We start from the raw sequence: 24,058 nt of genomic DNA on the forward strand, positions 1-24,058 counted from the left end.
CTATGTTTCTATAACAAAATAATAGACTTAGCTCAAGAATTCTAAAATACATTCATTCTTTAATGTTTAAATGTTTTACATAAAACTGGGGCAAATGTTAAAATATATTTAAACTTAATTGAGTTGGGACACATTTCCACCAAAAATGACCACATATTATCTAATCTGAATTAATTGCTTTAATGAGGGCTCTTTTGTGACAGTTCAATGTACCGGCACCTATAAAATGTTAAAAAAAACTGTTTGATGCACAGCAGCCAACAGCATTGTGTGAATTGTTGTATGTGTACTAGCGTGTTTTTTGTCTCCAAAAAAGTACTGATTTAATGTGTCATTTGTACGTTGCCAATGAATCCATTTTCTTTTGTGCACGTATAATATCCCAAGTTTGTTCAAATTTATAAACATTCTACAATCAAAACTCATTGTTAGTTGACTGAAACCCTCACTGATCAGTCTGAGATGGGACAAACAACTTGACCAGGTCCATTCAATGAAACTAGTGCATGTGGAGAAGGGAAAAAGCTTTGCACAAAAATCAATGTCCACTACCAACGAATTGCCTTTGTTTTTCTGTAAATTTTCAGAGATCTTTCCAAACGTGAGATTAGACGGCAGTGCCACGGTCAAAGGTGCTCACAGGGACAGCCGGGTCTTCAGCTTCTTGGCTTCCCGCAATCGCGGTGTCCTGTGCGTGAGTGTGGTCAGATTTCTGCTTGCTCTCCAAACTGCAGGCATTTTGATTTGACCTGAAACATGCAGACATATCGTCTCCTTACAAATCCACAAGTACTAAGAACAAGATGTAGCAACGGTCAAACATCAGGTAATCTGACTCATTTGTTGAATTTAACGATTAGGTTAAAATCATTAGAACATATAAGAATACAGGGGGCACAAACAACTGCAGATTCTGGACTCTTGCATAGAACACAAACAGCTGGAGGACCTTAGTGGGTCAGGCAACATCTGCAAAGGGAATGGATAGATGTTTCAGGTCTGGGCCTTTCTTCAGACTCTAATTGTTGTGTTACTTCCATAATTGGTTTTAATTCAGTTTTGCTATAGTTACATGAACACAAAATAGTAGTTTTGAAGATGTCTGAAGAAGGGTCCTGACCAGAAACATCACCGAAACATGTTCTCCAGAATTCCTGCCTGACCCATTGGTACTCCAGCACTTTGTGTCTTTCATTGTAAACCAACATCTACAATTCCTTGCATCCACAAAATAGTAGTTAGTTTTCATTAAAGCTACCCCCCCCCCAGTGTTTTTTTTTTTAGTTTATTCAATGCACCACCCACCAGTTATACAATAGTCACACAGGCAACCTCTTTATACCTTACAATTTCCTCCGCCCAGTCACAGAGGGCGTCAATATTTCAGGACATGGTGGGTACCTGAGGTGGAACAAATTAAGCTTAACTGACCAAAACCGAGCACAAGTGTGTAATAAGGAACTGCAGCTGCGGGTTTACACTAAAGATAGATACACATACTGGAATAACTCAGCGGGTCAGTCAGCATCTCTGGAGAAAAGGAATAGGTGATGTGTCGAGACCCTTCATCAAAAGACTCTTCATTGCGCATAACATTATGAATCTTGGTTTATAGTTTGCCTTACTTCTTCCTGAACAACTTCCGGAAGGAGTTTCTGAATCCTTTCTGTTCCTGTTTACCGCTTTGTTCGCTAAAAGCAGTCTGCTTACTTTCCTCCTCCTTGTAGAATTTGCCAGACTTCTCAAAGGCAAGGACCATGGCAGAATTATCCTGAAATAAAAGAGAAAACTGTCACTGATCACAGGCTGTGAAGCTTTCACCTCCATCATTGCATGCAGCTCAGTATTGTGCCACCTCGCTGTCTAATCTCATATTGTGCAAGAATTAGGGGAATAATAGAGAGGGTGAGCACAGTAAGTATTTTACCCAGAGTAGGGGAATCAGGAACTAGAGGGCATAGGGCTTAAGGTGAGAAGGGACGAATTAATAAGAACCTGAGGCATGACTTTTTTACACATGGGTACATGGAACGAGCTGCCAGAAGAGCTATGCGCTATAACAACATTTAAGACACTTGGACAGGTACATAGAAAGGGAAGGTTTAGAGGTATATTGGCCAAACATGGGCAGGTGGAACTAGTGTAAATTGGGTATTTTGGTTAGAACGGACGAGTTGGGCTGAAGGGCTTGTTTCTGTCCTGCGAGACTGTGACTAGCTTCTGTAAGTATGTACCCCGGAACCTGCTTGTGATGCAACTTCAACTACAACTGGTACTTCAATAGCAAAATCTCACAAAGGATTTCACAGGCATTAACCATACAAAACAGGGGGCGGTAGGAATGGAGGAGCTAAATACTATTAAGATCACCAAGGAGGTGGTATTAGGGAAATTAATGAGACTGAAGGAGGATAAATCCCCTGGGCCTGATGGATTACATCCAAGGGTCTTGAGGGAGATAGCGGTGGGGATTGTGGATGCATTGGTGATAATTTTCCAAAACTCCCTGGAGGCAGGAACGGTCCCAGTGGATTGGAAAATGGCCAATGTAACACCTATATTTAAAAAAGGAAGTAAACAGAAGGCGGGTAACTATAGACCGGTTAGTCTAACATCGGTGGTGGGTAAAATGTTAGAGACAATTATTAAAGAAACACTAACGGGGCACTTGGATAAACATGACTTCATCGGACAGAACCAGCATGGTTTTGTGAAGGGGAAGTCCTGTTTAACGAATCTGCTCGAATTCTTTGAGGAAGTAACAACCCGGGTGGATAAAGGGGAACCGGTGGATGTGGTATACTTGGACTTCCAAAAGGCTTTTGACAAGGTGCCACATAAGAGACTATTGCTAAAAATAAAAAATTATGGGATTGGGGGTAATATATTAGCATGGGTAGAGGATTGGCTAACAAATAGGAAGCAGAGAGTGGGGATAAATGGTTCATACTCGGGATGGCAACCGGTAACTAGCGGGGTTCCGCAAGGGTCGGTGCTGGGACCCCAGTTGTTCACAATTTATATAAATGATTTGGAGGAGGGAACCAAGTGTAATATATCAAAATTTGCGGACGATACAAAAATGGGAGGAAAAGTAGGGGATGAGGAGGATAGGAAGAGTCTGCAAAAGGATATAGATAAGCTAGGTGAGTGGGCAACAACTTGGCAGATGAAGTTTAATACTAATAAATGTGAAGTCATTCACTTTGGGAAAAAAAATGATAGGGCAAGTTATTTTCTAAATGAGGAGGAGCTGCGTTGTAATGCAACGCAAAGGGATCTAGGGGTATTAGTACATGAATCACTAAAAGTTAGTATGCAGGTGCAGCAAGCAATCAGGAAGGCCAATGGAGTTTTGGCCTTTATTGCTAGGGGGATTGAGTATAAAAACACGGAGGTCTTGCTGCAGCTGTACACAGTATTAGTGAGACCACATTTGGAATACTGTGTACAGTTCTGGGGTCCATACTTAAGAAAGGATGTACTAGCCCTGGAGGCAGTGCAGCGAAGGTTTACAAGATTAATTCCTGCAATGAGGGGATTGACATATGAGGAAAGGTTAAGTAGGCTGGAACTCTACTCTTTGGAGTTTAGAAGAATGAGAGGCGATCTCATTGAAACATATAAGATCGTGAGGGGCCTTGATCGGGTGGATGCACCGAGGATGTTCCCAATGATCGGGGAAACTAGAACTAGGGGACATAGTTGCAGAATAAGGGGGGGCTCTTTTAAAACGGAGATGAGGAAGAACTTCTTCACCCAGAGGGTGGTTAATTTATGGAATTCACTGCCCCAGGGAGCAGTGGAAGCAGAAACTTTAAATATATTTAAGACTAAAATAGATGTTTTTTTAGCTGCCAAGGGGATAAGGGGCTACGGGGAGAGGGCAGGGATATGGACCTAGGTATGGTTAGTATAGTAAGACCTGAGTGATCTCCTGGACAAGTGTCGATCGCCTGGATTGGGGTCGGAGAGGAATTTCCCGGATTTTTTTCCCGAATTGGACCTGGGTTTTTATCCGTTTTTTTGCCTCTCCCAGGAGATCACGAGGTTTTTGGGGTGGAGAGGGGTGATAGCGGTATAAAGGGGAGGGTAGTGTCTTGTGTTCTGTGTCTTGTGTCTACTGTTTGTGGGTAAGTGTGTCTGTTTAGTGTTCAGCCATGAGCGAATGGCGGTGCGGGCTCGACGGACCTGGTGGTCTACTCTCGCACCTACTTTCTATGTTTCTATGTTTCTAAAACTCGACAGTGGTCATTGCTAGGAGATGCCAGGGCATACTGGGACTCAGGGTAAGTTTTAGAACATAAAGAGTGCAGCCCAGGAACAGGCCCTTCGGCTCACAGTGTTAGTTGAACGTGATGCTAAGGCAAACTAATCAGATCTGCCTGCACGTGAAACATCCCTTAATTCCTAAAAGTCTCTTGAATGTCACCATTGTATCTGTCTCCACTGCCACCCCTGGCAGTGCGTTCCAGGCACCCACCACCCTGTGTAAAGGTACTTGCCCCGCACATCTCCTTTAAACTTTGCCCCTCTCATCTTAAAGTTATGCCCTCTAGTATTTGATATTTCAACCCCGGGGAAAAAGATTCTGACTGTCTACCCTATCTATGCCTCTCATAATTTAATATACTTCTATCAGGTCTCGCCTTAGCCTCTGGCGTTCCGGAGAAAACAATTAATGTCTGTCCAACTGCTCCTTGTGGCTAAAACCCTCTTATACAGGCCTCTTTTCTGCATCTGTTTAGTTGAGAGACACAGCGCGGAAACAGGCCCTTCGGCCCACTGAGTCCCCGCCCACCAACGATCCCCACACACTAGCACTATCCTACACACACTAAGGACAATTTACATATATACTAAGCCAATTCGCCTATAATCCTGTACGTCTTTGGAGTGTGGGAGGAAACCAGAGCTTCCCGGAAAAAAACCCACGCAGGTCACAGGAAGCACGTACCTGTAGTCAGGATCAAACCCAGGTCTCTGGTGCTGTAAGAAGTAACTCTACTGCTGCGCCACTGTACCGCCCAAAACCATCCTCTCCAAAGCCTCCACATCCTTCCTGTAATGGGATGACCAGAACAGCAGTTCTATTGGAATCTGGAGTGTTTTTGGAGCCAACCTGCACGTGAGGCCGAGGATGCGGGTACAGGAGTCACCAGCATCATAAGATGGAGCAGGTGAGAACAGTATGACAGTGTTGGAGAAGAGTGGCATTCACCATTTTAAAGGGTTTGGGCTGGGAAGGAATAATAAATGGGTAATGCTTGCCACAAGATAGTCGTATGGGAACAAGAAACCTGGCAGCCAGTAAAAACAGGAGATTGTTCAGAGAATTCAGGACACGGAGCCAATTGGCGTCGAGCATTGACAGTTGATTTGAAGTGCGGGAGAAGGTTACTAATGTTGTTCATAAACGCAGTGAAAGAACTGTTTGTTTTCTTTTAAAAATACACATCTTTCCCAGAGAATGTATATGTGTCACAGTGGCATAGCTGATAGAGCTGCTTCCTCACAGCGCCAGAGGCACAGGTTCAATCCTCATTATGGGTGCTGTCTGTGTGGAGTTTGCGCTCTCTCCCTGTGACTGTAAGTTTCCTCCAGGTGCACCGGTTTCCTCCCACATCCCAAAGACGTGCGTGTTTATAGGTTAATTGCCCTCTGTAAATTGCCCCAAGTAAGGAGTGGATAGGAAAATGGGATAACATGGAACTAGAGTGAATGGGTGATGGATGGTCAGCATGGACTCGGTGGGCCAAATGGCCTGTTTCCACGCTATACCTCCAAACTAAACTAAGCTTGGAGATCTGTATGTGTCGGACATCAGATGCGTATATCTGCCTTTTGCAGATATACACGGGTAAGAAGCTTCATTCTTAATACTGGCTCCTCTTCTTCAATGTTAACAGTTTCATCAGCACCAGGAGAAGTTAAATGGGTGGACATTTACACTGCAGGAGGCTATTTGGCCAGTCATATCTAGACAAAATGCACATTTGAGGTGGCCATTTCATCCCTTGCTCATTAATACCTCTACTTCCTCAGAAGATTTAGGAGATTTGGTATGTCAATGAATACTCTATCAAACTTCCATAGTTGTACGGTAGTGAGCACGCTGACTAGTTGCATCACCGGCTGGTTCAGTAATTCCAATGCCCAGTAACGAAGGAGACTACTGAGAGTGATGGACACTACCCGGTCCATCTCACGTACTGACCTCCTCCACATCGAAGGGATCTACAGGGGACGCTGTCTCAGAAAGGCAGCCAGTATCATCAAAGACCCACACCACCCTGGTCATACTCTCATCTCACTGCTTCCACCGAAGGTACAGGAGCCTGAAAACTGTGACCTCCAGGTTCAAGAGCAACTTCTTCCCGGCAATCATCAAGCTCTTGCACACTGCACAACACCACCCTCAGCAACTATGATCGTCTATGGACTGTGTCTCAGGTTGCACTACAGACTTAAGTTTCAATTATAGTCTATTTACCTAGTATTACTGATTATTGTACAATTGATTATTGTACATGTATTTGTGAGTGGTGGGTGGCGCCGTACGATGGCAGCCTCACCAACAGTCTGTCTCATTCTTTTCTTCTTTTGTTTTTTAGTTTGTTGTTAAATGTATGTTTTAGTGTATCTTTAGTTTTGTATTAAGTGGGGGTGGGGGAAACTTTAAAAAAATCTCTTTCCTCGATAGAGATGCGACTTTTTCCCGTATCGTATCTCCGTCCGCACTACGGCCTAACATCAAGGAGCTGGCGGGCTCTTGCTGGGAATTGACTTCCGGAGCTCAAACCGCGGGAGCCTGCGGACTTATCATCGTGGCGCTTGGAGTTAGGGACCGACTCCGGGAGCTCCAAGCCGCAGGAGCTTCGACCGCCCCGACTGCGGATGGTTCAACTGCCCCGTCTGTGGGAGAAAAGGAGGGAAGAAGATAATACTTTATTGCCTTCCATCACAATGCGCTGTGGTGGATGTTTATGTAATTTTTATGTAGTTGTGTGTCTTGCTGCTTTTTTAGTACGACTGTATGGCAAATCATTTCCTTGTATGTTCTTACATACTTGGCTAATAAATTCTTTGTATCTTGTATTTATCTTGTCTCTTATTGCATTTATGGCCCTGTAAAACTGCAGCAAGAAAGAGTTTCATTGTTCCGTTGACCATACACATGACAATTGAACTCCCTTGAGTCTATGTGTTTAAGACGGAACTGCAGATGCTGGAAAATCGAAGGTACACAAAAATGCTGGAGAAACTCAGCGGGTGCAGCAGCAGCTATGGAGCGAAGGAAATAGGCAACGTTTCGGCCCGAAACTTTGCCTATTTCCTTCGCTCCATAGATGCTGCTGCACCCGCTGAGTTTCTCCAGCATTTTTGTGTACCTTCCCTGGAGTCTATGCTGGTTCATGAATGAATACCATCCCATTGATGTTTCCTGTAAATATTCGCCCACATTCTCTATAACTCCCAGCAGATTCTATCACTCACCGACACATTATGGACCGAGCCATCAGGATTTCCAAACAATTAGACAACAGATAATCGGAGTTTTACCTTAACCTTCCACCAACTTCATCACTCTTGTCTGAAACAGCTGACTTACTCCATACCTCTTTAGTTAGGAATTTTGAGTTTGAGACCACAGGATTATCTAGATAAGAGAATTAAGATGGGTACATTACTTTTTCTGATTCCATCCATACATCTGAAGCTTTGGATTTGTATGAGGCAGAGATTTCCTTTTGGGAGTTTTTCATCCTCGATGTACTGATCTGAGATGAGTCAAATACTTTGGTTTTCAAAGATGGGCTATCAGAGTTGGTTAGCATTAAGGATACGGGAAAGTTCAGATTGTCACGAGGGGCTGGTGTGAAAACTTTACTGGAAAAGCCCTTGGATTTGGGAACATCATGCAGGTCAATGTTTGCTTCATGGCAGTGGAGCCGGAACTCCTTGTTGTGATCTTCTTGGCCGGCAGGGTGTGTGGCCGTGAGCTGTGATGGGTAATCTATGGCTTGCGACTCGCTGGCAGAAATGTAGTCCAACGTTTTTGTGAAATGTACGTCCAAACTGGAGTTAGAAGATCGGTCCGAGCTCTCGACTAAACACGAGGCTTCGTGAATGTATTCTGCATCTTCAAGGTCAACTGGACTTTCATATCCTATCTTTCCTCTCGAGGCTCCATACATTAAATCGTGGGTGTCAGGAGAAAGGTTCTTTCCACAGTTCACTGAGGAGCATTTTGGATTAGTGATGATTGAGCTCTTGTCTGGTTGACTGAAGGTGGATCTTGTCTTGCTCACATTGAACTCGTCCTTGGTTTTCCTGGGCAGAGGTTCTGTCTTTGAGGCCACCTTTGCTGGTGGAGATCTGTACTCCAGCCCAAGGTCGCTGGTGTAAAGTAGGCCGTGGTCAAGTTTATCGAGTCTTTTGTGTCTGCTGGGTGTTTCGTCCAACCTCGGACATTGGATCTGCTCAGTGCCTCTCGTCTTGGTCTGTTGGACCGCCGTCATCCTGTGCCTCAAATCAAAATAAAAGCCTTGGCTTTAATTACTTTACTGCTTTGATCCTATTACTTATTCTAAGAACCAAATCAAACAGAGTGGGTGGTGGGAAAATGGAACAACTGTCAGAGGAGGTAATTGAGGCAGAATCCGGCTTTTAAAAGAATATTTGATCAGGTACATGGACAGATGCCACTATTGTGTTCTATCATGTTTGGTCACCCTGCTGTAGGATAGATGCCATGAAGTTGGAAAGAGTACAGAGAAGGATGTTGCAGGCACTCAAGGATCTGAGCTAAAGGGGAGTGCAGGGTTATCTTGAGGGGAGATCATGAGGGAAATAGATATGATGAATGCACAGAAACTTTTACCCAGGGTAGGGGGATACAAGAACCAGAGGACATAGGTTTAAGGTGAGAGTGGAAAGATTTAATAGAAACCTTTTCGCAGAGAGAGTGGTGAGTATATGTAATAAGCTGCCAGAGGAGTTAGTTGAGGCATTTACAATAACAGCTTGAACAGGTACATATACAAACAAGGAACTGCAGATGCTGGTTTACCACAGCAAGACAAACAAAATGCTGAGTAGCTCAGTGGGTCAGGCAGCATCCCTGGAGAACATGGATAGGTGACATTGCCTGACCCGAAATTCATCTATCCATGTTCTCCATGGATGGTACTTGACCCACTAAGTTACACCAGTGGTTTGTGTGTCCTTCATTGGACAAATACATGGATAGGAAAGGTTTAGAGGGATATGCGCCAAACGCGGGTAGATGGGGGTCATTGGTCGGCATGGACGAGTGTCTAACTCTGACAGTGGAACCACCTTAATGGTGAAGGAGTGTGTTCCCTCACACACTGACCCTCCTCCACCCATCAGCCACTCCCGTACCGTCTGTGGAAGAGGCTGCTGTTCTCGGGGTGCCCTCAGCATTCACCACACAACCCAGAGAGGAGGCAGATTACCCCCAACGCTTGGGGACCTCCTAAGGAGGAGACAGTCATTGTAATAATGGTGGCACAAGGAACTGCAGACGCTAGAATCTGGAGCAAAGCACAAAGTGCTGTAGGAACCCGGCAGGTCAGGCAGCATCTGTGGAGGGAATGGACAGATGATGTTTCAGGTCCGGACCCTTCTCCAGACAGTAATCCTAGTGGTTGAGTTGCTCACCTGTTTGAGTGTTTCCTGCGTTGTTTAAGCAGCTCTTCGTTATAACGGAGTAAATGGCTGCATTGGGAAAGGAAGATTCTGAAGTGCTGGATACATATAGGCAGCAGGTAACAGTCAGGATGTTTTGGTTCCGTGTGTCTGAGCATGTTCTGTTACACCAGAAATATAAAGAGATAATGACTTACAACTCACTCTCTCCACACAGCTTAGAGAAAGACTCTCTATCTATTAAACACGATCAAAAACTGGAGGACGTAGGTTTAAGGCGATAGGAGAAAGATTTAGTGGGAATCTGGGGGGCAACATTTTCACATATGGGTATATGGAATGAGCTGCCAGAGGGGGTAGTTGAGGCTGGTACTATAACAGCATTTAAAAGACATTTGGACAGGTACATGGAAAAGAAAGGTTTAGAGCGATACGGGCCAAATGCCAGCAGGTTGGAGCCGTGTAGATGGGGCATCTTGGTCGACAAAGACGACTTGGATTGAAGGGCCTGTTTCCGTGCTGTGTGACTCTGACTCTACAATATCAAGGTAGCTTTTTAATTAAACAGCAAAGATTCTTTCCAAACATTTATATCAACTTGAAGAAATCTGACATCCTTTAGTGTCACCTGGCGGTAGATAACATTAAAGTAGCTGCGATTGATATGGGTAATTATCATCGTCCCAACTCCTTTGCATGGTACGTAGACGGTCTTGGCCTGAGGTCTGAAGAGGGGACGTTAAGCACAACTTGATTCATGCGGGTGGGAGTAGGTATAAAACAGGCAGCTGGCCAACAGGAGAGAAGCAGACTGAAGTTAGGGTTAAAGGACGTTTGGACAGGTATGTGGATAGAAAAAGCTTAGAGGGATATGAACCAAACACAGGCAGGTGGGATGAGCTTAGATGGGCCATGGAGAGTTGGGCTGAAGGGCCAGTTTCTGTGCCGTGTGCATCTATGCCTCTGCCCTGAACAGGTACTCATAATGCTAACGGTTGGAGGGACAAGGTTGTACCTCCTGCCCAGTCAGCAACTGGAAGCCACACTTGCCTAACTGGTTCTTGTAATGTAGAGTCATACAGCATGGAAACAGGCCCTTCCACTCAACTTGCCCATGCCAACAAACCCATTTACACTAGTCCCACCTGTCTTTGTTTGGCCCATATCCCTCCATGCACCTGTCCAAATGTCTCTTACATGTTGTGATAGTATCTGCCTCAACTACCTCCTCTGGCAGCTCATTCCATACACCCACCACCATTTGTGTAGAAAAAAATTGCCCCTCACTTTCCTATTAAATGTTTCTCGCCTCACCTTAAACTTAAGTCCTCTGGTTCTTGATTCCCCAACCCTGGACAAAAGACTCTGTGCGTTTACCCGATCTATTCCTCTCATGATCTTGTACACCTTATAAGATCAACCCTCTGCCTCCTGTGTTCCAAGGATAAAGTCCTAGCCTGCCCAACCTCTCTACCTATAGCTCAGGCCCTCCAGTCCTGGCAACATTCTTGTAAATTGTTTCTGCACTCTTTCCAGCTTGATAACATCTTTCTGAAGAAGGGTCCCTACCCGAAATGTCACCTATCCATGTTCTCCACAGATGCTGCCTGATGGGACCACAGATGGGACCCTTCTTCAGACTTTGTGTCACCTCCAGGATGTTATCTGGGCTTGTGGGCTTGAGTTATAGCGAGAAGTTCGATAGGCTGGGATGTTTTTCTTTGGAGAGTAGGAGGTTGAGTGGTGACCTTATTGAGGTGTATAAGATCAGGAGAGGCATGGATAAAGTGAATGATCACAGTCTTATTCTCAGGATAGAGGATTCTAAAACTAGAGGGCACAGGCTTAAGTGAGAGGGGAGAGATTTAAGAGGGACCTCAGGGGCATCTTTTCACTCAGAGTGTAGTCCGTATCTGGATTGAGCTGCCAGAGAAAGACAATAGACAATAGGTGCAGGAGTAGGTGATCCGGCCCTTCGAGCCAGCACCGTCATTCAATGTGATCATGGCTGATCATCCACAATCAGTACCCCGTTCCTGCCTTCTCCCCATATCCCCTGACTCCACTATCTTTAAGAGCCCTATCTAGCTCTCTCTTGAAAGTATCCAAAGAACCGGCCTCCACCGCCCTCTGAGGCAGAGAATTCCACAGACTCACAACTCTCTGTGTGAAAAAGTGTTTCCTAATCTCCGTTCTAAATGGCTTACCCCTTATTCTTAAACTGTGGCCCCTGGTTCTGGACTCCCCCCAACATCGGGGACATGTTTCCTGCCTCTAGCGTGTCCAAACCCTTAATAATCTTATATGTTTCAATAAGATGCCCTCTCATCCTAAAATAAGATCGCCTCTCATCCTTCTATGTTTCAATAAGATTCCCTTTCAAAGCTATAGAAACGGATTTAATTATGACTTTTAAAAAACATTTGGACAGATATATGGATAGGAAGGGTTTAGCGGGATATGGGCCAAATGTAGGCAAATGGGACTGGTCCAGTATGTTAAGTTGGTCGGCGTGGACAGGGTGGACTGAAGGGCCTGTTTCCATGCTGTACAGCTCTGACTCCTTGTGATACCAAAGAACTTACCTGGAGAAGCAGAATATATTCCTGGATGCGATGAACTGGCTGAAAGAGCAACAGCAGCAGGTCAGGCCTGGACTTGGAAGAGTTGTCCTATGGAAAGAGACAGCAATTGCCACAGAGAAATAATTAATGTACAGAGAGACACAAGGAACTGCAGACACTGGAATCTGGAGCCAAACATAACTGAACTGAACTGGACTTTATTTATAGAGCACTTTAAAAACAACCACTGTTGCAACAAAGTGCTGTACATGACTAATCATAAACATAAAACAAAACGATAAAAACATTAAAAGACAGTAAAAACAATAATAGAAACACTAAAACCAGAGCAAAGTCTCATGCAGGGTCGAAAGCCAAGGAATAGAAAAGGGTTTTAAGATTAGTTTTGAAAATGGACCGTGAAGGGGCCTGTCTAATGTGCAAAGGTAGAGTGTTCCATAATGTCGGAGCAGCAACAGAGAAGGCTCTATCCCCTCTGAGCTTCCACTTAGACCTCGGTACCTCCAGGAGCAGCTGATCAGCTGACCTGAGGCACCGAGCAGGAGCGTAGGGATGAAGCAGCTCAGAGAGGTAAGGCGGGGCGAGACCACTTAAAGATTTAAAAACAAATAAAAGAATCTTAAAATGAACTCTAAAGTACACAGGCAGCCAGTGGAGGGAGGCCAGAATAGGCGTTATGTGCTCCCTCTTACGTGTTCCAGTTAAAAGGCGAGCAGCAGCATTCTGAACCAACTGGAGTCGTGCAAGGGAAGATTGGCTAACTCCAAAATAAAGTGCGTTACAGTAATCCGGCCGAGACGTAATGAAGGCATGGATTTCTGTTTCAAAATGCTGTCGTTCAAGAATGGGCTTCACCTTTGCCAGCTGCCTTAAATGAAAGAAGCTGGACTTAACTACCGCGCCTATTTGACGATCTAATTTAAAATCACTGTCCATCTTAAAACCCACATTTAAAACTATTGGCTTCACATACAGTGCCAAGGGACCCAAGTCAACAGGGGGAGGTTCACAGGAGCTATTGGGACCAAACACTATCACTTCTGTTTTCTTTTCATTAAAATTTTTAAAGTTTAGGGCCATCCAGGATTTAATGTCATCAAGACATAACATAAGTGGTTTGACTGAGAAAGCATCTGCTGGATGCTGGAGGAACTCAGTGCATCAGGCATAACTAGTGGAGGGAGTGTGAGGAAGGGACCCGACCCAAAATGTCATCTGTCCATTCCCTCCACAGATGCTGCCTGACCCTCTGAGTTTCTCCAGCACTTTGTGTTTTGCTGCAGATTCCAGCGTCTGCAATTCATTGTGTCTCTGAAGTAATTAACATTTACATCTTCAGGAGTTAATTTAAAAAAAATTATGAGTCAACAGAGTAAAACATAATCGTTTTAAATGATAAATTTTGAAAATGTAACCTCATAAGGTCAACAAATATACAAGAGTCAAAAGTGTTCTATTGTTATATGTCCCAGAACGGAACACTGAAATTCTTACTTGCAGCAGTACAACAGATATGGAACAAATACATCATCATAGAGTCATACATGTCGTTTAAAGGTTTCAAATGGCACTAGCCTGGAATGCCAACTTGGTCAGCATGGACAAGATGAACCAAGGGGTCTGTTTCAATGCAGCTCATCGCTATCAATGCTGATTGCTAGTGTTTATACATTAGGTGAGTTAGAAGTGTGCTCTGATTGTTTCACACATAGGCATTGGCAAGAAGCAGTGGAGATATACGATTACTTACTTTTGAAAGACATTTGGACAGATTACTTGGTTAGTGATACATCAGGGAAACAGGCTCTTCAACGAGTCCAAGCCACCCATCGATCGCCCATTCATACTAGTTCTATGTTATCCTACTTTCTCGTCCACTCCCTGCACACTAGTGACAATTTAGAGGCCAATTGACCTACATACCTTTGCGATGTGGAAGGAAACCGTACCATTCACAGGAAACCCAGGATGTCAAGGGAAGAACATGCAAACGAAGAAGATTACAGAGAATGGTAGACACTGCCCGGACCATCACAGGTACTGACCTCCCCACCATCGAAGGGACCTACAGGAACGCTGTCTCAAAAAGGCAGCTAGCATCATGGAAAGATGTTATTATGTTGGAAAGGGTGCAGAGAAGATTTACAAGGATGTTGCCAGAACTCGAGGGTCTGAGCTACAGAGAGAGGTGGGGGAGGCTGGGATTCTATTCCCTAGAGCGCAGAAGGATGAGGGGTGATCTTATAGAGGCATATAAAATCATGTGAGGAATAGATCAGGTAAATGCACAGTCTCTTGCCCAGTGTAGGGAAATTAAGAAGCAGAGAACATAGATTTAGGATGAGGGGGAAGATTTAATAGGAACCTGCGGGATAACCTTTTCACGCAGGCTTGGTGGGTGTATGAAACGAGCTGCCGGAGGAGATAGTTGAAGCAGGTAGTATCGCATCATTTAAGAAACATTGGACATGTACATGGATTGGACTGGTTTAGAGGGATATGGGGCAAAAGCTGGCAGGCGGGTGGGACTTTTGTAGATGGGACATGTTGGTCGGTGTGTTGGGCCGAAGGGCCTGTTTCCATGCTGTATGACTCTATAACCATCAGGCTATTAAGCATTACACCTCCAAATAGGCTCTGAAATAAAGACAGGGGCATTATTTCTGACTTTGCACTATTATTGTCTATTTATTTGTCTCCTTTTTATAATATATTCTGAACTTTTGTTTTATTATGGGTTTTACAGAGTACAATGTTTATATGTCTGTTGTGTCGGTGGGGGCGCTGCGAGTTGGTTGCCCTGCCGGCAGCGTGTTCGTTATTTCCACTTTTTTTATTTTTTTGGTGTGTCTAAATGTCAGTTTAGGTGTCTCTTGGTGTGTCTTGTGTCGGGGGTGGTGGGGGGAAGGGTGAATCGCTTTCGGTCACCTCTTCGACGGAGAGGCGACTTTTTCCATGTCGCCTCCCTCGCGGCCTAACAGCGTGGATTGGAGCGGCCTTTCCCGGAGTCAGGCCCGGGCGCAGCATGGACTTTTCCATCGCGGAGCGGGCAAACCCTTGCCGGGGATCGCCAGAGCGGAGTGCTCCGATCGCTGGACTGGTGACTTTGGCATCATGGGGCTGTGGTCTGCGGAGCTTCTAGCCGCGGGCGTGGCGTGGACTTACCATCCGGAGTCTGGGATCCACTGCAGGGGATCGCCGGAGAAGAGCTCCGACCGCCAGCCTGCAGCCTATAACATCCTGAAGCCGCGGTTTCCGGTAGGAAAGTGACGATTCGGGCGCTCCAAGCCGCGGAGTGTGTTTGACCGTCCCGACGTCCGAGGTTTGATCATCTCGACGAGAGAGTTTATGGCCCCGACCATGGATGAACAAAGGAGGAGGACTGACTGAACTTTGTTGCCTTCCACCACAGTGAAGAATGCTGTGGTGGATGTTTGTGTTAAATTCTATTGTGTATTGCGTGTTCTTTTTAAGTGTATCGCTGCTGGCAAATTCATTTCACTGCACCTTCGGGTGCATGTGATGAATAAAAATGTACTTTGACTTTGCTGCTGCAAGTAAGAATGTCATCGTTCTGTCTTGGGACATATGACTATAAAACACTATTGACTCTCTTGACCCATATGAGGAGTTTGTCACCTCGAGTTGCCTGGTCAGGGTGAGTGATTCTCCACCGCAGATGTTTAGCACAGAAATGCATTCAGGGAGCTCCTTCAGATAGATGATGTAATTGTCCAAAAACTTGTCCTGTAAGCAAGCGAAATCACGTACAAATTACCACTAAAACAATAAAAAGGGTTTGTTGTTGAACATACATCAATGTCACAAAATGGACGGTTGTTAGTTTTATTAAAATGTATGTTTTCACTAATCATCATAATGTCTTGCTTAATTTTAGAGACACACCATGGAATCAGGCCCTTCAGCCCATCGAGTCCATGCCAACCATCAATCACCCGTTCAAACTGGTGCTTTCTCATCCACTCCCGACAAACTCAGAGCAATTACAACGTTGAGAGTTTAAACTATCAACATCATAAAACATTCTGGTCGATAGCAATGAATAGTGAAAGCAACTTGTAACATGTTTCTACGTATATTTCCTGCTTTTGGAGTCCCAAAAAAGATCTTACAGAGATGTATAAAATCATGAGGGGAACCTACAGGTTGAATGCACCATCCTTTACTCAGGGTAGGGAAATCAAAAATGAGGACACAGGCTTAAGGGGAGAGGAGAAAGATTTAATAGGAACCTGAGGGGCAACTTTTTCATACAGAGGGTGGTGGGTGTATAGATTGAGCTGCCAGAGGAGGTGGTTGATGCAGGTACTATCACAACATTTTAAAAGACATTTAGACAGGTACATGGATAGAAAAGGTTTAGAGGGATGTGGGCCAAATGCGGGCAGGTCGGACTAGCGTAGAAGGTGCATCTTGGTCAGCATGGATGAGTTGAGCCAAAGAGCTGTTTCCATGCTGTGTGACTCTATGAACTTGGCATTCCGTTCAGCAGGGACAACGTGGGCCAAAGGGCCAATGCCTGTGCAGTACTGTTCTATATGAACGCAATGCACAAACACTTTGCTAAACAGAGGGAGATATTAGGGTGGCGCAACAGTAGCTCACAGTGCCAGTGGCAGGGGTTCGATCCTGACTATGGGTGCTGTCTGTTCGGAGTTTGTACCTTCTCCATGTGAGGAATACCCTCCGCGTGGGTTTTCTCCGGGTTCTCCAGTTTCCTCCCACATCCCAAAGACATAGGTTTTGGAGGAAGAAGAAATTGGCTTCTGTAAAAGTATAAATTGTCCTTAGTGTGTGCAGGATAGTGTTAGTGTATGGGGTGATTATTGATCAGTGGGGACGTGGAGGGCGGAGGGGCCTGTTTCCACATTGTATCTCTGAAGTCTAAAGTAATTGTATGCTAATAAATCACAGGCGATGCTGTCCAGCAAGGAACATATTTAACAACCGATTGAGCCCACATTTAACAGGCCAGCTTCACGCTTACCTCTGGGTTGTTCAGCAGCTTCATGAATATATCCCCAACAATGCTTTGCCACTGCCAACAGCACACCCTCTCCTCCAGCGTGTATAGTAGAGTGGTGTGGAGATGTGTAAGTGATCGCAGGGAGCTGTGCAGGGCGCCACTGTGGACCAAAGGTGAGAAAAATCAAATGAGAAAGATAACTGGAGACCACAAGGAATTGTAAATGCTGGATTCCGGTCGGGGCCCTTTTTGGGACTGATTGTGGTGGGGAGGATGCTTACCTGGCAGGGGAGAGACCGTGATCAAAAAGGCAGTTCTCCCAGGACGAGCTACTTGAGTAAAAGAGACTATCTGTTCTTATTAGAACAGTTCTGGCCTTGACCCTTTGGGGACAAGGGTTGTGGATCTCGGATCGAAATCGGTGACGAAGAGTCAGTCGGCTGCGGGCTTTGAGGTGGATCCATGCTGGCTGGGTAACCAACCTAACACCTCATCCAGCCACAATGGCAGCAGCAACTGGAGCGGGAGTACAGGGTATCCCAAATACCCTGAGAGTTAGCATAAAGGACCTCAGCAAGGGGACTCCTCATGGGACCTGTTCGTGAGGAAAGTCTTGCTAGAGGCCTGCAAATCTGAGGCCAAGGACATCTACTGCCTTCAGAACTTCCCGGGTAACGGATATTTTGATGTTACCTTCATGTATCCGACAGGATGGCAGAAGTTGATGCAAGACTTCCACGAGAAGGGGAACCAAGCTCCGCTGTGGCTACTGAAAGTGCAGCCGCTCTTCACGCTCCCCACCCAGAAGGAACGGATGATCACAGTGCACATGTTCAACCCACATGTGCCCGTAGTAGATGTCCTCACCTTCCTTGCTCATTATGTCAAGGGAACAGGGAACTGTGAGGACGTGAAGGACCTGTTTGGGATTTGGACAAGCAAGCGGCAAGTGAAGGTAAAGCTGAGGGTGGACAAGAACGGAGCCATCATCCACCCTCCCTCGGTTTTCGCTATTGGAGGGAACCGAGGATACATGAGCTACGCGGGGCAACCCAGGCTGTGCAGGAAATGCAAAAAGCCTGGGCATGTGATGGCCCAATGCACTGCAGTTGTCTGCAAGAACTGCAAGCTGGAGGGCCATGAGACAAAGGACTGGCAGGCCAGCAAGAACTGCAACCTGTGCGGGGCGGCAGGCCACCTCTACAGGGCTTGCCCTAAAAGAACCTGCACCTACGCACAGGCGACAAGAGAGGCTGCTGCCAGCACCCCCAGGGTGGGCGAGAAACCCGCCACCACTACCAAGACCCCAGCAGAAAGGGGGAACAGGGATGAGGACAGCCCGACCGCCTCGTGCCCCCAAGTGTCAGACGGAGACCCCCAGCGCCCTGTCCAGGAGGGAGAGTTGATGGAGGAGGGGGAACAGCAGGAGAAATGGAAAGTGGTGACGAATAAGAAACACCAGAGGGTTCAGCCCAAAGAGCCGAGGCCGCAAGGGGCCGGTAAGTCCAAAAATAAGACAGATGGCAGCAACCTCTCCTCGTCGGAGGATGAGGCGACCTTGAAGTCCCAACGATGGAGGCAGAATATGAAAAGAGAAAGGCTACGCCGATTGTCCCCCAGCCCCAGGAGACCGAGAGCAGAGCAGCGGCCGAGGGGCTCCAGCCCCAGGACATCCGGAGCAGTGCAGCGGCAGAGGGGCTCCTGTCCCTGGAGACCGGGATCATCGCAGCGGCCAATGGGCCCCAGCTCTGGGATACCGGGAGCAGTGAATCAGCCACCGTACCCCAGCTACAGGAGATGCAGGGGGCGGTGCGCACAGAAGGGGGTGGAACAAGTAGGTCCCCCCCAACGACACCTCTGGTTGCGCCACAGGTAACCCACCTCCTTGAGATTGCGACAGATGGCACAATGGGCTAAGTGTTCGGCTGGCAACCTGAAGGTGGCCGGTTCGAATCCTGCTTGGAGTGTGTACTGTCGTTGTGTCCTTGGGCAAGACACTTCACCTATATTTGCCTGGGACTAGAGACGGAAATTAGCTACTGATTGGCTACAATCTCGCATATTTACATGCAAATGTTCATTAATATGCACTGTCCCTATAAACAAAACATTATTATTATAAACAAAACATTATTGAGGATGCCGGCACCCAGTACCTGAGCCCAGGAAAGCTGAGGCAATTCACCAAAGCAGTGGGCATGAGGGGACAAGAGAATGGTCAGTGGAGACAATGGAGCTCAAACTGGCATCTTTAAACGTGCGCAGTGTGAAGAGTACTGCACGATGTGTAAATGCCTTACAGTACCTGGCCAAGGTCAAGGCAGATGTGACCTTTCTCCAGGAGTGCGGGCTGCCACATCTCCGCTGCTATCGGAGGTGGTCGCGATGGTGGCCCCATGGACTGTCGGTGTGGTCGGGAGCCAATGACTGTCGTGCTTCTTGCCTGGGGATCTTGCTGCGGGGAGGGAACTTCGCCATCACTGAGGTCAGGGAGGTGGTTGGGGGCGTCTCCTCGTGGTGGATGTTATGTACCGTGGTTCTCCGCTCCGGCTGATTAATGTGTATGCCTCACCCGTGCAGAGCGAGCGGCTGGCCGTTCTCCTGCAGCTCCCACCGATGCTGGCCACGTCCCGGCAGCTCGTTCTGGCCGGTGACTTCAACTGCATCATTGATGCGGCTGGACGATCCAGCAGTGCCGACAACACACTGGACAGCACCTCCAAGTTCCTGATCTGCTCCTTCTCCAATTGTAGATTAAACCTGACCATGTTATGGTCACTGCCTCCTAATGGCTCATTAACCTCGTGGTCCTTTATCAAATCCGGTTCATTACATAACATGGAGAAGTATAATCTGGAGAAGTATGCAAGGATCCTTGGAACGCATTATCCCGAACAGCTCCATCACAGAGGACTCTGTGATTTATGGACTGTTCCCAGGGACACATTCAGAGACGGACATCGAGTGCTGCTGGAAGGTCATCAACTCGGTGAAAGGCGCTCTTTGGTCTGCCCGAGTGCTGTTCACCACCCAGCGGAGCGAGATGTCCGTCAGGGAATGTTGCCGACTGGCCTGCTGCAGACTGCAGGAGTACGTGCTGAGGGACGCGCTGAAGCTCGGTGCAGCCAACGCCCAGGCTCGGTGGGGGAGGACCACAGTTTAGAGTCCTTCCGCTGCTGGACATGGGGGGCACAGTATGGTGGAGGCGCCCCTCAAAATAAGAGAAGGTATCCCACGCCAGGGGGCCACATGAGTGGCACGGGTGGGGGACAGATTTGTGAAATTTGAGCAATGCATATAGACTTATTTGAACAATTTGTATAGCCTCCGAAAATGTTGGATTAATTTTTCGCACGATTCATGTATTGTATATATTTATTACCTGAATAAAGTCTAGTTTGAAATAAAAATAAAATAAAAAAGATTGTGGTGGGGAGGAGAAAAAAGCTGGAAGAGAGAAAGCCTGGTGAGTGAGAGAAACAAAGAACTACAGATGCTAATTAATACACAAAGTGCTGGAGTAATCAACAGGACAGGCAGAAGGATCCCGAAATGCCACCTCCAGAGATGCTGCCTGACCCACTCAGTTACTCCAATACTTTGTGTCCTGGTGAGTGATAGGTGAATACAGGTGAGGGGGGTTTGATAAGCAGATGGTTGGATATAGGCCAGAGATTTAAAAAAACCAGGAAGTATGAGGCAAAAGGATAGGAGAGGAAGGTAACTATACAAGTTAACTATTCGTTGCAAACTATGATTGGGTTTATGCAAACCATACCTCAGATTTTTGCTGTTGAGTGTGATGCCCTTTCCGCTGTTGGAAACATTGGACTTCAGAATGAGTGAGAGGTAAAAGGCATACAGTCTCTCTGACTTCAGCAGTTCCACGACAGTGTGCTGCCTTTTGACCAGAAAGTGCAGAGCAGAGTCTGTTTAGAAAATATATATATGGTCATTTTGATTATAATTATTTATCGGCTTCTGCATTTCATTCAAGTAACTAACTCAAAAAGATTCAGAAGTACTTCTCCATAAGGTCACCCCTCAGCCTCCTACGCTCCAATGAAAAGTCCCAGCCTATCCAACCTCTCCCTATAACTCAAGCCTGCAATCCTGGTGAATAACTCAAGCCCGCAATCCTGGTGAAGAGAACATCCTGGTGCATCTCTTCTGCACCCTTCCCAACTTAGGTGATTTCCATTCTGAAGCCTCCCCACTGCACGCCACCCCTCCCTCCCTGTAATCTGGCAGCCTGTTGACTTTGCATCGATGAATTGAGGCCATTTTATTTTGCATGTTCTCCCTGTGACCGCCTGGGTTTCTTCTGGGTGCTCCCATTTCCTCCCACATCCCAAAGACATGCGGGTTTGTAGGTTAATTGGCTTCTGTAAATTGCCCCTAGTGTGCAGGGAAGGGAGGAGAAAGTGGGATAACAGAACGGGTGATCGATGGTAGGCGTGGACTTGATGGGTCGACGTATCTCACAATCAATTAATCAGCATATGAACATGGTTTGTTTACTTAAATAGTAAATAGTTCAGATAATAAATAGTTACCTTGGTATTTTTCCTTCAAGTGTTGGATGTTCTTGTCCAACTCTGTAGTAAGATGGTTGGTTTCTAATTCGCTTTCACTAGGAGCACATCTGTTTTGGTTCAGTGCTTCGAAAGTGTCCATTCTATCAGTGTCAGCATGGTCCTCAAACCCTTCACTCAGTGCTGGGGATACAGTCTCATGTCTTGGATAAACAGTGACAGGTGAGTTTGGCCTTGCATCCACGTCTGCACTGTGCACAACTGGAAGACAAGCACATCTGTTACACCATAGTATGGGTAGGCAAAGAAGTCAGCCTCCTATCCTCGGTAAACATCGTCAACCTTAGCAAATGCTTGGTCCTGGAGTTGGGATGTCATTATCTTTTGGTTCCGCCTCATGCTGGGTCTCCAGTTGTCTTTATACTTTAGAGACACAGCGTGGAAGCAGACCCTTCGGCCCACTGAGTCTGTGCCGACCAGCTAGCACCCCATACACTGGCACTGACGTACACACTCGGAACAGTTTACAATTTACAGAGGCCAAATAACCTACAAATGTGTATGACTTTGGAGTGTGGGAGGAAACTGGAGCACCTGGAGAAAACCCACATGGTTACAGGAAGAATGTGCAAACTCCATACAAACAACACCCATAGTCAGGATCGAACCCAGGTCTCTGGCACTGTAAGGCAGCAACTCTACTGCTGTGCCACTGTGCCATTCACAGTCCACGAATGGTAATGAGAATGAGTGTGCATCGGATAGGAAAGATCATTTCTCCCTTTCCCCTTGCACACTCCCCTCCACCCTCCTCCCCACCATCCCCTTTCATCGATATTCCTTGGAGGTACAAGGAAATGCAGATGCTGGTTTACAAGTTCCTGTGGATTGGAGGGTAGCTAATGTTATCCCACTTTTTAAGAAAGGACGGAGGGAGAAAACAGGGAATTATAGACCAGTTAGCCTGACATAGGTGGTGGGAAAGATGAAATAGCGGCACATTTGGATAGCACTAACAGGATCGGTCCAAGTGAACATGGATTTACGAAGGGAAAATCATGCTTGACTAATCTTCTGGAATTTTTTGTGGATGTATCTAGGGAAATGGACAAGGGAGAGCCAATGGATATAGTGTACCTGGTCTTTCAGAAAGCATTTGATAAGGTCCCAAATAGGAGATTAGTGGGAAAAATTAGGACACATGGTATTGGGGGTAGAGAGCTGACAGGGATAGAAAATTGGTTGGCTGACAGGAAACAAAGAGTAGGGATTAACGGGTCCCTTTCAGAATGGCAGGCAGTGACTAGTGGGGTACCGCAAGCATCGGTGCTGGGGCCGCAGCTATTTGCAATATATATTAATGATTTAGATGAAGGGATTACAAGTAACATTAGCCAATTTGCAGATGACACAAAGCTGGGTGGCAGTGTGAACTGCGAGGAGGATGCTATGAGAATGCAGGGTGACTTGGACAGGTTGGGTGAGTGGGGAGATGCGTGGCAGATGCAGTTTAATGTGGATAAATGTGAGGTTATCCACTTTGGTAGCAAAAACAGGAAGATTATTATCTAAATGGTGTCAAGTTGGGAAAAGGGGAATTACAACGGGATCTGAGGGTCCTTGTTCATCAGTCAATGAAAGTAAGAATGCAGGTACAACAGGCAGTGAAGAAAGCAAATGGCATGTAGGCCTTCATAACAAGAGAAGTTGAGTATGTAGTCGTTCTGTAGTCGTACAGGGCCCTAGTGAGACCACACCTGGAGTATTGTGTGCAATTTTGGTCACCAAATTTGAGGAAGGACATTCTTGCTGTTGAGGGAGTGCAGCGTAGGTTCACAAGGTTAATTCCCGGGATGGCTGGACTGTCATATGCTGAGAGAATGGAGCGGCTGTGCTTGTATACTCTGGAATTTAGAAGGATGAGAGGGAATCTTAATGAAACATACAAGATTATTAAGGGTTTGGACATGCTAGAGGCAGGAAACATGTTCCCTGTTGGGGGAGTCCAGAACCAGGGGCCACGGTTTAAGAATAAAGGGTAAGCAATTTAGAACGGAGATGAAGAAACACTTTTTCTCACAGAGAGTTGTGAGTCTGTGGAATTGTCTGCGTCAGAGGGCGGTGGAGGCCGGTTCTCTGGATACTTTCAAGAGAGAGCTAGATAGGGCTCTTAAAAATAGCGGAGTCAGGGGATATGGGGAGAAGGCAGGAACGGGGTACTGATTGGGGATGATCAGCCATGATCACATTGAATGGCGGTGCTCGCTTGAAGGGCC

The 24,058-nt window shown here is 46.3% G+C and overlaps 1 protein-coding gene across 1 annotated transcript in view; it reads right to left on the reverse strand.

Annotated features, from left to right (window-relative positions):
* Window positions 1-233: 233 nt before the first annotated feature.
* Window positions 234-24,058, reverse strand: part of arhgef33 (Rho guanine nucleotide exchange factor 33) — a 28,194-nt gene continuing 4,369 nt past the window's right edge. The window contains exons 6-14 of the mRNA XM_033026385.1: window positions 21,804-22,043; window positions 21,026-21,176; window positions 17,269-17,407; window positions 15,900-16,007; window positions 12,261-12,347; window positions 9,688-9,836; window positions 7,692-8,523; window positions 1,626-1,771; window positions 234-749 (exon numbers count right to left, since the gene is read on the reverse strand). Of these exons, the coding sequence (XP_032882276.1) occupies window positions 608-749; window positions 1,626-1,771; window positions 7,692-8,523; window positions 9,688-9,836; window positions 12,261-12,347; window positions 15,900-16,007; window positions 17,269-17,407; window positions 21,026-21,176; window positions 21,804-22,043 (1,994 nt within the window). The 3' untranslated portion in view covers window positions 234-607. The remainder of the gene's footprint in view (window positions 750-1,625; window positions 1,772-7,691; window positions 8,524-9,687; window positions 9,837-12,260; window positions 12,348-15,899; window positions 16,008-17,268; window positions 17,408-21,025; window positions 21,177-21,803; window positions 22,044-24,058) is intronic.

The sequence above is a fragment of the Amblyraja radiata genome, chromosome 8 (genome assembly GCF_010909765.2).
Source record: "Amblyraja radiata isolate CabotCenter1 chromosome 8, sAmbRad1.1.pri, whole genome shotgun sequence".
Lineage (NCBI taxonomy): Eukaryota > Metazoa > Chordata > Chondrichthyes > Rajiformes > Rajidae > Amblyraja > Amblyraja radiata.